Source organism: Vicia villosa, linkage group LG4 (assembly GCF_029867415.1).
Source record: "Vicia villosa cultivar HV-30 ecotype Madison, WI linkage group LG4, Vvil1.0, whole genome shotgun sequence".
NCBI lineage: Eukaryota > Viridiplantae > Streptophyta > Magnoliopsida > Fabales > Fabaceae > Vicia > Vicia villosa.
In genome coordinates this window covers 105,845,110-105,860,956 of record NC_081183.1, presented here as the reverse complement: position 1 = coordinate 105,860,956, position 15,847 = coordinate 105,845,110, and the positions used below count along the sequence as shown (strand labels likewise).

Genomic DNA, 15,847 nt, shown 5'->3' with positions numbered 1-15,847 from the left:
AATGTTTCAACTTTCAAGGTGTTTGAATTCTTTTTGTGAACTTTGAGGTTACACATTTGAACTTTCTTGAAGATGGTTGTAAATCTAGCATTGATTTTCTACTCTCTCTCTCTTAAAGTTTCTACGTCACATTTGGGGCAGATCGATTAACATCCCAACATCTGGCAACCTTTCGTCGTATAGGCTGGCTTCATGCAGTCCAACCAATGGATTGGCTACTGACCTAAGTGAAATATACAACAATTGAATTGATCCATATTGTTAAGAAAACAAAAGCATAAATTACAATTCAGTTATACAGACTCAAAACATGTTAGAGAGAGTAATTTCGTTGTTGTGAAGAAAGTCTCGTTGACATCAACTTTCTCAAACACAGATCGGAGGCTTGCACTTGCAGCTTGTGAAAACAGCACTACTATGATATAACTGATATACAACAGATTCATGGTGCAGTAAATTGTTGCTTCCTATATAGTACAGCAAACAACTTCGTATGAGATTGATGAGACAGTGGTGACTATAATAACAAAAATGTTAAATATGCTGACAACCTCTTGGAAGACTTGGATATAAGTTTGTGAAACATTGTGCCTGCTCTCATAATTTGATTGCTCTCATAATTTGATTGATGCTCATTAGAGTTGAAATGATCTAGTCAATGTTTGTGGCTGCTTCTCCTCGGCTTATGATGTTTTTCATAATGATCGGAACTCTTTTCACTTCTATGATAGGAATGCCTTTTTTCTATTTTGTCATGCTCAGGATGTTCAGAACCCTCGTGAGTCCCGTGATGTTTTTCTTTGATCCTTCTACTTCGATCATCCTTTTCAATATCAGAATCATCAGAAGAATAAGAATGTTCAGCTCTGCTCTTCTGACTTCCATGTTTTTCTTTGATCCTTCTACTTCGACCATCCTTTTCAACATCAGAATCATCAGAAGAATAAGGCTCGGCTCGGCTCTTTTGACTTTCATGTTTTTCCTTGATCTTTCTACTTCGATCATTCTTTTCAACATCAAAATCATTTGAAGAACAAGAATGATCAGTCCTGCTCTTCTGGCTTCCACCACGGTACCGATCATGACTAAAATTTAAGTGATGCCTCTGAGAATCGGAATGGATTGTTGATGAGTATTTATGGCTGCTCCTTTTATCCTTGGGTTGTCGTTGATGATTATGATCATCGGATTTATAAGAATGCTCATCTCTACCCTTGTGTTTTACATGATATTCAGCGGGAGCAGAATTCTTCTCATCAGAATAAGAATGTCTTTTTCTGCTATGTTTCATCTTGTGCTTTTGTATATGCTTTCTACCTCGGCCGTCCCTGTCACTGTCAGAGTCTTCAGATGAATACGAATGTTTATCCCTATTCTTATAATTTCCATCGTAACCATCAGAGCCAGACTCCTCAGATGAAAAGGAACGCCTTCGCTTGCCATGTTTACTCCTACCGTGCCTGGGATGGTCATAACCTTTGGGTGAAAGTGAATTTTCTCGTTTAGTCCTTCTACTTCGATTGTTTCTGTCACTGTCAGAATCATCTGAATGCTTGTGTCTGCTCTTTCCGTGATCTTTTTCAGAGGCAGAAGAGCCTGATGAACTTGTGTCTTTATAATCTCGCTTCTTTTTATTTTCCTTAACCTTTTTTTTCTTAGATCTACTCTCTTCGTCATCAGAAGATGCTTCACTTTCTGAATGCACTAGCTTCTGCTTTTTTTGTTTTTTCTTTTTAGACTTTTTTGGCTTTTTAGATAAGTTGGTCAATAATAAATCAGGGATATCACCCATATTGAGAAAACCTGTAAAATTGGGAGTTATTATGGTTGATTTGGACAAACATCTAAGGCGTCAACGACAAGGCATACAAATCACTTAAAAAATAAGAGCTGGTAGCAGATACCTCCATATTCATCAAAGATGTCCTCATCCTCGGCAACTATCTGCTGGTTGGGGTCATCTGGTTTAAACCCTCCACGAGGGGGACTGATTCCTGGCTTCTGCTTGAGCTCCCATTTTAGAGGCTGCATCATTCCCAAACAAAACAACAAAATGAATATCAATTTATCAATATTACCAACTTTTGGGGGAATGAGTATTATAGATGTTCGCATCTAGACTATATAATTTACACATGAAAAGAACGTAATGATGCAATACCCAACAGCAAATTGTGCCACTACGAAAGACATTCCTGAAATGCTAAACTTTAGTTTAGATGCAATTTTCCCCAGCATTTCATCTATTATGCAAAACCATTTTTCTTGCTCAAAACTAAACCCTTGGGGCCACCTATTTCACACACAAAATCCAGGGAAAATCTCCCTCCACAATATTATTTGTTTCCAGCTTTACTGAAGTTAAATAAGCTTACCCAAACACAAACTCATCAGAGAATATGCATTGCCTGTACAGTGTGGAAGCAAGACTATAAGGGGAAAAATGCAAGGAACTATGAGGATATGAAGCATTTTCCCTTGGATTGGTACAATAATTGCTAGAAACAGGTGGAAAAGAATCAATTGCTTACTTAAATTCTCTCACATCCAATTACAGATTGCAAGTGAATTACGGTCCCAGTGATCTTAAGCTAATTAGAGATTGAGACTGACATAGAGGAAGACAGGAATAAATGGTATTCTTGGAAACGTAAATCTCACTAAATGTGATCAGTTTCTAAACAGATGTAAGCCGGCTCATTATGAAACACGACATATTTTTTTATCAGGAAATTATGTCGTACAAATTGACCAGTTTGTCGACAGACTAGTCACTTCAAAGTTTAATTGAGTTGAATCATAGCATATTAAATATTTAATGAAAGTGTGATAAACAGCTATCAACATTTATACTCACAGAATTAAACAAGTAAAGTTGTTCACAAACAATAAAAAACATAGAAACATTCAAATAAACCATATTCTATGTAAGCATAAGTGTATCAATCCACAATGCCAAGGACTAAATTGTAAAATTTCTCAAACAATAATTCAATAAAAAGAGCAGCTGACCTCAGAAAGATCTGTGTGGGCAAGAATAGCATTCAAAGGGTCATCTCTTTTCAATCTGCTTTCCTCATTTGGCATTATAGCATCCTTCAAGGGACATTCACGATCACCACTTTGGTGACCATAGCTCCCACATCTTAAACATTTAACATTGCGAATTTCAACTCCAAAAGGTTTTGCCCTTGCAGCAACTCCTGTATCCAGCCTAAAAAATATTCAGTTACTAAAAGTACAATTATTCACAATAATTCATGGGGGTTCAAAGCAGCAGTTTTAACTTCAAGACCACATTGTCATGTCGGACAATAGACAGTGGAGTTCCACTTAACCAAATTCAATAATACAAGGTAAATAATCTCTGGTAATCAGGAGAAACTATACCCCTACATTCTATCACCACAAACGGGATCTAGGATGGACCTACAGATTTCAGTCACTTTCAAAACCTATATTGGACTCTATCTTCCAAGATAAACAGATATTTTTCTCCCTCCCTCCCTTGCTCTCAATACGGATTTGAAGCTGTACTCTGATTGGTATGTATGTATGTATGTATGTATGTATGTATGTTATGTATGTATGTATGTTATGTATGTATGTATGTTATGTATGTATCTATGTTATGTATGTTATGTATGTATGTTATCTATGTTATGTTGTGTGTGTGTGTGTGTGTGTGTGTGTGTGTGTTTGTGTGTGTGTTTGTGTGTGTGTTTGTGTGTGTGTGTGTTTGTGTGTGTGTTTGTGTGTGTGTGTGTGTGTGTGTGTGTGTGTGTGTATGTATGTATGTATGTATGTATGTATGTATGTATTTAGTTAGTTAGAGGAAAGAATTAGACAGGGGCTGCTAGTCATTTGAGTGAATTGGGGCATTTGGGCATCGAAGAGGTGCAGACCCTGACATCTGTAATTCATACTGTAATCAAGGAATTCATCCATAGCTCTTTCTAATAAAGATGCCAATTTCTATCAAATTGGTATTAGAGCTTCATACAGCAGCAGTATGTATCATATTCGCAGATAGAAAAGAATACATGGTTTCAAAGAGAATGGAGTTTGACGTTTTTGAGATTATAATCTCCAGTTGGAAAGAGAACCAGGACAGAATGAGGGGGCGATGCGCACCACAAGATGCTTATCTCACAAAGATAGAGAAAATGGTAGAATGTTTGATGCCATTAGAGGGCAAAAGGTTACCAAGAAGTTACAAACAGAGAGACTTGATGTCTGATGATCATCAAATTAAATCTGAAAATGAGCCAACAAGCGGATGAAAGTGGAGACTCCCATCTTCAATGGAATGGACACATGGGGCGGGGCTAATAAGCTTGGATTGGAGAAGCCTACAATCATGGCATTGAGGACAATCCAAGAGGTTGAGACACGTCGAACGCAATTTCTCGACATTAAGGATACAAGAACCATGAAACAGAAGCAAAGATGAAAGGTTGAAGGTTGAAGGTGGAGAACAGCCACGAAATAATGTCAAGTGGAGAACATTAGTCTGTATTTTCTAGGCCGCAAGTCAGTCACTCAGTCAGCCCACAACCACTAAGAACAAGCATAATCAGATTTGTAACGGAGAAGAGAAATGCCGTCAAGCAATGGGGAAGCACAATAGAGAGGTCCTTTTGTGGGACACAACAGAATAATTAACAATTGTGCGGGTGATAGCACCAATGCAGGACAGCAGGGGTCAGGGTGTTGAAAATGGAAAAGCAAGCAACAGCCTTAAGTGGTTTTTTTACGGTTAGACTCAGACAAACTATACCACTACCACCTAAACAACCACACACAGACACGCGCGTGAAGGAGAATTGAATACTAACAATGAGCACATTATGGTCATCATTGGGGCTTGTCAATGCAGCTCAAGTGGGGCAGGTAAAGGTTGTAGCCCGGTGTCAAAGTGTAATGGAAACATGACACCATCAGAGCTTGCAGGGTCAGATCAATTTTTACCTAATGGGCCAGCCGAAAATTAGTAAAGCTCCCAAGTTTTTTTTAAGATTGAAAATAGGTAGAAGTGAAAAATTATAAACACTTGGGCATTTCTAACCTTCTAGAGATATGAAGTTGGATGTTGGTAGAGAAATAAAGCTTAATAGCCAGGCCCTCTGTGAAGGTCAGAGCAAGAAAAACAAAAACAAAAAATATAAATAAGTAAAAGTAATCAAGGGTTTGGCTATGAAACACATAGGATAAGGCAGAGAGGGAAACTGGAATTCAGCAGTGAAAGAGTGTGGTCCCACTATCACCTAGAGGACGAGGTGAAACTTCAAGAACACGGTAGTAACTCCTAGTTTGTTAGTAAGAGAGTTAGACTATGATGTACTATATAAACAAGAGGATGAATTAGACAGGGGCGGCTAGTGGTTTGAGTGAATTGGGGCCTTTTTGAGTGTTTGGGAGATGCAGACCCTCAAGGGATTCTAACTTAGTTCTTTGTAACAAATAAGTGTTTAAAAGCACAATGAAAGAATAACACCCCCTTGTGAATATAGTACCTCCAATAAGTTTAAACTCACCAAGATATTATATTCATTAAAGGATGGCTCATACCAATTAAAAGGGATTTGTGCAAGTTTTCAAAATAGAAAAAGGAAGTATAGTGCAAGAATGGTAAAATTAATTTATTTTTTCTTTTATCATTAACTGAACAAGGGGAAATAGAGGTGTTTGAATAGAACGAGTCCTACAATACCCATTCAACATTCGATAAAAAATAGAATAAAATCAGTATCTAGGTTGGGACATTTTTCACCAACAACTCCATTGTATCCTTATTTCATCTTTGATTTGTTCCAAGACACATCAAAAAACACACATGCACACACAATAGTCAGCCAAGTGAGCCAACTACCCAAGTGAGTCAGTCACAAATTTTAAGCTTGCATATGTGATCTGTTTGTCATATTCAACACACAATAGAGAAAAAAAAACCTCAATAAATGCAATCTCCAAGAGATTTAAGTTACAAAAAATATACGCCCAAGAACCTTGTATGATCAGGAAACTGCTTATAATAGACAAAATGTATCTCTATAGAAAATGAAACCAAAGTGAGGGGAAAACTCCCTTCTGATATGCAACACGGGCAACCCAACTAATCAGAAATGCCACGATAAAAACTTAACCTAGCAAGAAAACAATGACAAAAATACTAATTGGCATACCTTGGTGCATTTTTAAGAACTTCGAATTCTTCTTCAGTTGGTAGAGCACGGCCAAAAACATCTTTTGGCCTCGGTTTTTTCTTCTCTCCCTGTGATGGCCTGGGAATTAAGTGATTCACAAACACATTCAATGACACAAGAAATGAAAAACAAGTGACAGAGAAATAGTATTACTGGAAGAAAAAAAAAAGAGCAAGGCAAAGTGAGGAGGAAGTACATTGAAGATGAAGGTCCATCGGGATTGGTTTGTGTAGGCTCCTTATTCACCATATCTTCTTTTTTCTTCTCATCATTCATCTCTGCAGCCTTGGCACTTTCGGGATTGTAACCAGGAGGACGAACATACATAAAGCTAACAGCTTGCATAAGCTCCACCTACACAAGCAAAAAACACAAATATGAAAAAAAATATTGCAGCTCACAGAAGAGAAATGAATAACAAGAAAAGGGTGAGGTGCAAAATGAAACCTTTTCCTTGTCCTTCTTGGAAATGAGAGCTGTCTGGCGATAAAACTCTTGCTCCTGAGCATACTGCAAAATGCAATGAGAGGGTTACGGAATTGGAATTCTAATTGGATTCCCTGAAAGGGGAAGAGGAAGCGGGAAAGCTACTTACCTCACGAGCAACCTCTTCAGTTCGACGTTCACGATGAGCATGGGTCTGTTCAGCAATCCACTTGCGGCGTTGGTTGGGGTATGACAGAGGATGCCATGGTTTTTGGTTGAGGAAATTGTGGCTCCACGCAGTACCGGATTTGGTCTTATAATCAACCTCTCCTCCACCCTTGTCATCAAATCTCTTGCTCAACCTCAAACCACCTCCTTCCTCGCCTTCCATCTTCTCTTTCTCCACACCACAGTGTCAAACCAACACCCTTCTCAACCAAACCTTCAAATGGAATCCATCAATAACAACCATGAATCAATACAAAAAGTCATTTTCACAAAATCACACTGTGATGAACCCTACCCAACTAAATAATTTTTCATATCAAATATTCAACATCTACAAATTATGTTAAGAAAGTAAACTCTAGCCAAACAGAATAGTCTAACAACATTCATCTTGAGAAAATAATGAGTGGGGATTTTTGTCAAACAGGTGATGTGCAATGAAACGATTCTTCAAAAATTGAAACAGTGAAGAATCACGAATGAATCGAAGAAATGGGGAAAGAAATAACCTTAAATTATTGAAAAATTTCGACGAGCCCTATACAAGGTTTCCCTGTTTTCTTGTCGAACGCAGGAGAACTAGATAGGCATCAATATCGTATGAGCACTAGGTTTGTTGCTAGTTGCTCCTTTTTGTTTAATGTTTTTAGTTTTTATTTTATTTAAGAACTATTATTTGTTTTCTTTCAAATATGGCTTTTTGGTTTGTGCAAATTATTGTAATTTAAATGTAACTAACATACATCTATATATCAATAAAATTATGATTATGTGTAACTTTTGATAAAATGTTGTAATTTTTCTTATTTTAGGGATAAAAAAATTAATCAACGTTATGCTGTTAACAATGTGTCATCCCATAAAAATTTGTTTAATATTTTTTTTTCTTTATTCATGAATTTCGTTTAATTGTCAAACTAATTTGTTTTATCCAATGATAATGTATAATTTGAATTTAATTCTGCTGCTGTATGCATATGTTTGGAATTAGAATAGATATTTTTTATATGCACACAGTCACAACTTCTCATATCCATTTTTATTCTTCCCATAAAAAATCATATCTTTCTCTATTGTTCATTATTAAATAGGGTTCTCTTTCTCCATTCTCCACAATATATTGAATTACTCTAACTCTTTCTCTTCAATTCCCTCACTTTTTATTCTCCAACATTTTTGTTAGAGGTGTTCGCGGGCTGGTTTGGCTCGATTTTGAGAGAATCTGATACCCAAACCGATTAAAATTAAATGGATTGGTTTGAATTGAATTTGTAAATTTTTGCGATAAAGCCCAAACCGAACCGAGAAACAATGAGTTGGTTTGGGTTGGATTGATCGGGTAGATAAAAAATGAAAAAATATTTGAAAAAAATAACGTATTTACTGGAATTAATTTTTCATAATAATAAAAAAAAAGGAAATGCTAACCAGTGCCCTTAGGGCAATGGTTAAGACTTTAAAATAGCAAATTTATCTCGGTAATCTGCGTATTTAATGTCTTGAAAATTGAAATATTAAATTTTCTATAAAATATTTTCTTTTTGGAATGCTTAACCATTGCCTTAAGGGCACTAGTTAGGAAGACCCATAAAAAAATATAATATCAATAGTGTTCAATTGTAAATATTTGTTGTACCCCAATTGTTGACTCTGAGATCCCACGTCATTTTGTGCATAGTGTGATCATCGTCATCATTACCATCATTGTCCATAGACCATTTGCTAATCAAATATACAAAAAAAAATGTGTTTTGCTTGTTGCTTGTTTCCCATGGTAGGTGCCTGATCAGGAGACTCAAATAAGATTAGGGTTTTGAGACCCACAAAGAAGCTCGAGACTTCTCATATGCTCAAATGGCTATCCTCATAAAAATCCAAGTCTAGGTGTGGCTCAATTCAAGATCAACAACTTCTAATTTCATCAGGTGCACAAATTAGGGTTTTGATCTAATTCATTTGGGGAGTTGACTTTTAATCAGGACATGACTCCATAGCTCAAAACATGACTCAAGGATCTCCAATACAACATTAGAATCCACTCATGTCATTCATTTGAAGATGAGAGCTTGATTCAATTGAAATTCACAAAAGTTCAATTCATTTGGAAAAAGTCATTTGTTTAAGACTGTCTTTGATTTTAAAGAATTTGATCATTTATGGACTTTGGAAGATCAAAATCACCAACATATGATTATTAAAGTCATTTGATCAAAGAAAATCAAACAAGAATCAAAAAGTTAACAAAAGTCAAAGTTGTAACACTTAGAAATTTTAAGTGTTTTTCAAGTATTTAGGCTATAACTTCATGTCCAAGTAACTTCAAATTTCAAGTTTGCAACTGAAAAAACTTCCATCATGAAAGTTGTAGAACTTGATCTAATGAACTTTGTCACAAATAACTTTTTCCAAAAAATGAATCATTTGAGAGTTATGGGATCCTGAAGTTTCTAACAGAAGACTTAGAAAAATTCCAAGTGTTTGAACCTAGTTTTTTCCTAACTTCATGGACATATTTCACCAAGATCCAAGATGAATCTGAAAGGGAAACAAAGACCAAAGTTGATGAGAGTTGCAAGGGCTTTCCAAAGAGACCATTAACATAAGATTTCAATGCTTGAGCTAAGAGATATGAATTTATGAGTAGGGAACCATAACACTTGAATTCAAGTTATTCCATGAAGAACCAAGTTTCAAATTTTTGAATCAAATTTGTATAAACCTTGCTTGCAGACCCTATAACTTGTTCAAGGAACCATAATCAGATGATTTTACTTGCTTTTGAGCTATGGACCAAGTGCTTTCACCATTGTCCATTGAATTACTCCATTTATGGCACAAAATTAACACTTCCATTCTTGTAAAGACACTTTAATCACCAACAACTCTTGCATTGAACTCCCAACTTGTTTATTTTGCACCAAAAGCAATCTAAACATAACAAGCAAGATTCCCATATGCAAAAGAATCTCTCCCAAGCATGCTTAAAGGTTGTACTTCACTCTTGAAACCATAACTTTCACATTTCTTTATAAAGAGGCAAAGTGGGATAACCTTCACATGTGACCACCAATTGATATGATTTTCCCCCCCCACAAACCACATTTCTTGACTATAAATAGAGACCAAAGCCTCTTGTATCAAACACACCTGAATTCTCCAAGTCACTCCCTCATCTAAAATTGTCACTTGTACAGACTAGTGAATTTTGAGTTTCAAGCTTGTTCAGTGTCAAACTAGTGATCAAACATCATCCATACACCTCATAGAAGTTGTAGCAATCCTCACATTGCATTTGTAATCACCAAAACACCTCCCTCCATTTTCACTTTCACCATTTGCACATAGAATTGAATTGAGTTGTACAAGCTATCTCAAACTCTTTTAAGCATTCAAACATCTCACATATCATCCACAGAAGCTATCCAAGTTATAAAATCCCATCTGTAAACACAGAATCACCATCCACCCTTTGCATTTGGCTCAGTTGCAGTTGAGGTCGAGGAAGAAGATTCAGGAGCTTTCAATCCATTCTAAGCACATCAATACATTCCTTGAGGGTCAAGGAAGCTATCTGGATCATTAAACAAGTTCAGAAACATCTCTAACAAGGAATTCAATTTCCAGTTTCAGAGGTAAGTTGCTTGAACTTGAACTCCCTTAATTGTGTATCTTTTTTAATAAGTCCCGATACCATTTTGTTCAGCATCATGTAGGGATCAAAAGCCCTCAACTATCATTCATTTATTCATTGCCATGATCATTTAATTTGATTTTTAAAAGTTAGGGTTCATAGAGTTTTTCTGGAAATTAATAAGTTAGGATTAAAATAAATCAATAAGAGTCATATGGTTGGATTTGTGGTCAAAAACTGAGTAATTTTCATTTTTATATCATCACAAATGGTTGAGAATTGAATGAGTTTGGAAATCCAACCATGGGTGTTGTTGTTGTTGCTTCACGAAGAAGATGAAGTTTGATGAAGTTCAAAATTTGAAAATTGAAACTTGTTTTATATTATATTCAATTATTTGTGTTTTAACATGTGACTACATCGTTTGCTCCAATGGTTGCGTGATTTTGTTTAAATATCTCTTCTCCCTAAGGGCGTGGGTTCAATCCCCCCTTTTGACACTTTGTGTCATTTTATTTTTCTAATCAGATTTACTACTTGTTTTACCTTTTAACCAATGTAAGGCATCTTCTGATTGGGCCAAGCGCATGGCGCGGTGGTTAGTCTTTTGGTCTGGGAAGTAAAAGGCGTGGGTTCAAACCTTCTAGGGACCAAAGCTTATTTTTACCACTATTTTATTGTGTTTTAACTCACCCCTTTGATAATTAATTTAAAATAGTAAATCAACCTATTTTTAAGTAATTTTTTTACTTCCTTCATTTAACTTGTATATATCATGAATATAATTTAAAAATTCAAAAATATTTATTATTTCATTATTTTTAAATTAAAACAAAAACGAGTCTTTTATGTTTTAAAGGTCTTTAAAATCATTTCCTTTTAATATTTTTTCACCAAGTAAGCTTGTATATATTTTTGTGTGAATCTATCCAGGGCTAGGTTAAAGTCATCATGTTCCCTTAAACCAACTCTCTTTTAGGGTTTGGTCTTTTAATCACTTTAAAAATCAATTAGGGTTAGGTGTGTTTCAAAATCCTAATTTGAAATTCCTTTGATTTCTAACAATGCCATGTTAATATAACTTGTTGCTTTGATTTCTCCTTGTTTATATACTTGTACATATTTGTTGATAATTTTATCCTTGTACAATTATGCTTTATTTATGGTATTATCATTGTATATACATACTTTGTTTACTAACCACGTGCATGAGATATCCATCATATTCATTCAAACATGAAATGATTCAAAGGTAAAACATCATATCCACCATTATCTACATTTGAGCCTTATACATTGCTCTCTTTGTTATGCTCACTTGTTTACCTTTATGATACACATGTTATCACACACATCACTTGAGGTATTCGTGATTTGATTGCTTAAGTTATTGCCTAAATATCCAAAGGAATATATGTGAGGGCAATGGTGTAGTTTTCATGATGTCAAAACATTGTGAATCAACTACAACTTAAGTGGAATCATAGAAACCATGCAAAGGCAACCAAGACAAGCATTTTTGGCTACAAGACACTAATAGGTCGACTCATAGACACCATAAGTCGACCTACTGCAAGCTGTTTCTAAAAAGATTCTATGTAAGGGGTAAATGCGTCGACGCACTACTTGCATAGGTCGACGCATGGAACTTTGATGTTATCTCGGGTATGCGCATGCTGACTCTTCAGGTCGACGCATCAAATTTTGGGTGACTCAAGTACAAGAGCAAAATGCGTCGACGCATTGAAGGAATAGGTCGACGCATGAGATTTTGAGGAATTCACGGGAATGCGCACGCCGACCCTTCAGGTCGACGCAAGTGTCATGTTTAGCTCTCCTCGAGTAAAATACTCTCCATAGGTCGACCTATGCAGAGAGCAGGTCGACCTGTCGCTACTTAAACTGGTTTGTTGCTGTGTTCAAATCAGCCTATGCATTGTGTGTGGTATAAATACTCAAATGATCATTCTCAAGCATTTAACAAGAAACGTGAAAAATATACTCAAGCTTCTTCTCATCTTCAACCTTTCGCTTATTGATCGAGAATCACACATAATCATCTTTTTCGATCGAAGTAAGGAACGTGTGTTGATAAGGTTCGACGGTAGATATTTGTCTTATTCGAGAGTCGACGGTAGACATTCATCTTGTTCGAGTGAAGATTGTTGAGGGTGTTTCTTGTATAAAACCTTAGGGTTTTTCCTTCTTCATCAAAGATTTTGTTCGAAGGTTTTTGACGATCAATTCGCTTTGGTAATCAATTCAGCCGTGCATAAGGGATTGAGGGATTAAAGATTCGCTCAACAAATTTGCTACAACCGGAGGATTGAGAAAGGAACGATCGGGGTCTTGATCGGTGAAGATCATTGACATTGACTTGATTCAACTTGAATCAAGGGGAGGATCGAATTGTATTCAATTTTACTACATGTGTGTAGTTGGTGATTGGTACTTTCTATCCTTGTTAAACATTTTGCAATCAAATAAAACTTTCCTAATTTCATTTGAAATTAGGGGCAGACGTACTCCTGCGAGGACGATAGAGGAACTGCCTAAACAAATATCGTGTGCCTTATCGCTTTTACTTTATCTTGTTTCCATTTGTTTTCGTTTATTTCCATTGTTGAACAAAAACTAAGGTTTGGTAAATATCGATCACCAAGTGTTCGATAAATTTACTCAATCAAATTTTTGTTCAAATTTTAGTGAAAACGTTCATTGTGAGTAATATACCATATAGTGTGCAAATGAAACAATTGATATATTCGTTAAAACGTAATTCATTACTTGACATTTTCATCCGTTCAGTTTAGTGCATGTATCCGGCCCCCGATAACATAATCGCTCTTAGACGATTAAGTGATTCAGGGAAGTCACGTTTCAAAAGCTAAAATTTTCTTAAGTCGAAAAAAGGTGGTCTATTCACCCCCCTCTAGACCATTCCTATCGTCTAACAAGTGGTATCAAGAGCTCCGGTTCATTCTAGTGCTTGATATAACTTTTTAGAAAATGGAGAGCGGTCAAAAAGGGGCGTACAATAAAGCGCCTGTTTTCACTGGAGAAAACTATAGTTATTGGAAAGACTGTATGTGCATTCATATCAACTCCGTTGATAGAAAAATATGGGATGTCATCGTCAATGGTCCTATGGCTGTTACCATAACCAACGATGCAGGCATCACCAGACCTAAACCTCAAGCACAATGGGATGAAAAAGATGAAAAGAATTACGGGTATGATTGGAAAGCTAGAAACATGATTATAGCTTCCTTAGGGGTTGATGAGTATTTTCGTGTGTCACATTGCCAAACGGCTAAGGCAATATGGGATGCATTACAAGTCGCCCACGAAGGAACTAATGATGTTAAACTAGCTAGAATCAATACATTAACGCAAGATTTTGATCTCTTTCATATGAAGCAAGGTGAAACCATTGCGGATATGCAAAAGATATTTTCTCACATTATCAATCGTTTACACACTTTGGGACATATTACTCCCAATGCCGTAGCTACTAACAAAGTTTTGAGATGTCTTAGTAGGGAATGGCAACCAAAGGTCACGGCAATCAAAGAAGCCAACGATCTCTCTACATTGGATCTCACGGCTCTATTTGGAAAGCTAGAAGAACGTGAGCAAGATCTCATGAACCTAAACAAACACGTGAAGAAAGAAAAGAAAGAAAAGTCAAAGGATACCGAAAAGAAGTCTATCGCTCTAAAGGCTTCAAGTTCTAAGTCATCCACCAAAGACACGTGTGATAGTGAATCTAGTGACGAAGATGAAAGTCCGGATGAAGATATGGGATTGTTCGTGAGAAGATACAATAAATATCTTCGAAAGAATGAAATTAAGCACTCGGACAACAATCTAGTTGATTATAGACGTCAATCAAAGCCTAACAAGTAAGATGAGTATAAGAAGACTAAACCTAGAGGATCTTGTTACAACTGTGGAAAACCGGGTCACTACAAACCGGATTGCCCTTCGCTAAAGAAAGATAAGACAAAGAGTAAACCTCAAAAGAAGCAACCAAAAGGAAGAAGAGCCTATATCGCTTGGGAAAGTGATAGTGACTCATCTAGCAAAGAAAGCTCAAGCGATGAAGAGGAAACCGTCAACCTATGTGTCATGGCACATCAAAAGAAGAAAAAGATTGTAAGTCATGATAAATATAATAATGTTGATGCTATGTCTTATTTTGAATTAAAGCATGCCTTTGATACCTTGCATCATGAAGCTAAGGAAGCATTTCAACGCTTAGCTTCAAATAAAAGAATTTTCAAATACTTTGAGAAGAAAGTTTCCGATTCCGAAAAGGAATTAGAAACTCTTAAGGAATCTATGATTAAAAGTATCAAAGACACAAGCGTTGTTGACAAGAGTCCTTGGTTTAGATGGGGAGGATGTGAAACTTGTCACATTTGGCAAAAAGAAGTTAAAACTATCACATTTCAAAAATAGTATGATAAATCCGTATCAACGATACACTTATGTGATAAAAGATCAATCTAGCAAATATAATAATCATTCAAACTCAAGATGTCTATATTGTTGCAAAAGGGGGCATATCATTAAAAAATGTCGCTTTAGGAGATTCTTGGTTCCCAAAGGCATTTTCAAATGGACTCCCAAGAGCAACCTTTGTTTCACTCACACACAAGGACCCAATGAAAATTGGGTACCTATTTCCCTTGTTTAAATTTGTAGGTGGAATGTCTTGAGCCATCCGAGAGAAGATGGTTTCTAGATAGCGGATGCTCAAGACATATGACGGGTGACTTATCTTTATTCTATAACTTTATGGCTAAGAAGAAAGGATTTGTGACCTATGGTGATAACAACAAGGGAGAAATACTCGGTAAAGGTAGTGTAGGTAATCCCTCTTCCACTACTATCTCTGACGTCCTTCTAGTTGAGGGCCTTAAACACAATCTTATTAGCATCAGTCAATTATGCGACAAAGGATACTCGGTATCATTTTCTAAAGAAAGTTGCATAATTAGAAATGATGACAAGAAAGATGATGTGTTCAAAGGCTTGAGGGTAAATAATGTATACATGCTTGACCTAAATGAAGTATCCTTGATTGAGGTCAAATGTCTAGCAACTATGAGTGAAGACTCGTGGCTTTGGCATAGACGTTTAGCTCACGTCAACTTTGATTTGCTCAATAAAATCGTCTTAAAAGATCTAGTACATGGCCTACCCAAAATAAAGTTTTCCAAAGATCACTTATGTGATGCGTGCCAAATGGGGAAGCAAACAAGGATCTCTTTTAAATCTAAAAACATTGTTTCAACTACGAGACCTCTTGAACTTCTTCATATGGACCTCTTTGGACCATCTAGAATAA

General features: G+C 36.2%; 1 protein-coding gene across 2 annotated transcripts; it reads right to left on the bottom strand.

Moving 5' to 3' along the window:
• Positions 1-178: 178 nt before the first annotated feature.
• Positions 179-7,522, bottom strand: LOC131595039 (uncharacterized zinc finger CCHC domain-containing protein At4g19190). 2 transcript variants are annotated; one of them, XR_009281693.1, is made up of 9 exons: positions 7,370-7,522; positions 6,802-7,074; positions 6,654-6,716; positions 6,403-6,560; positions 6,186-6,284; positions 3,013-3,214; positions 1,905-2,025; positions 552-1,803; positions 179-467 (listed from the first exon to the last, which is right to left on the bottom strand). XR_009281693.1 is itself a non-coding variant. In XM_058867261.1 (8 exons), exons 2-8 carry the CDS (start codon positions 7,021-7,023, stop codon positions 656-658), a joined length of 2,013 nt encoding a protein of 670 aa, XP_058723244.1. In that variant the 5' UTR covers positions 7,024-7,074; positions 7,370-7,522; the 3' UTR covers positions 179-655. The 2 variants fall into 2 exon arrangements, 1 of the variants encoding a protein (XP_058723244.1); XM_058867261.1 differs by having other exon boundaries at positions 179-1,803.
• Between the last annotated feature and the right edge of the window lie 8,325 nt (positions 7,523-15,847).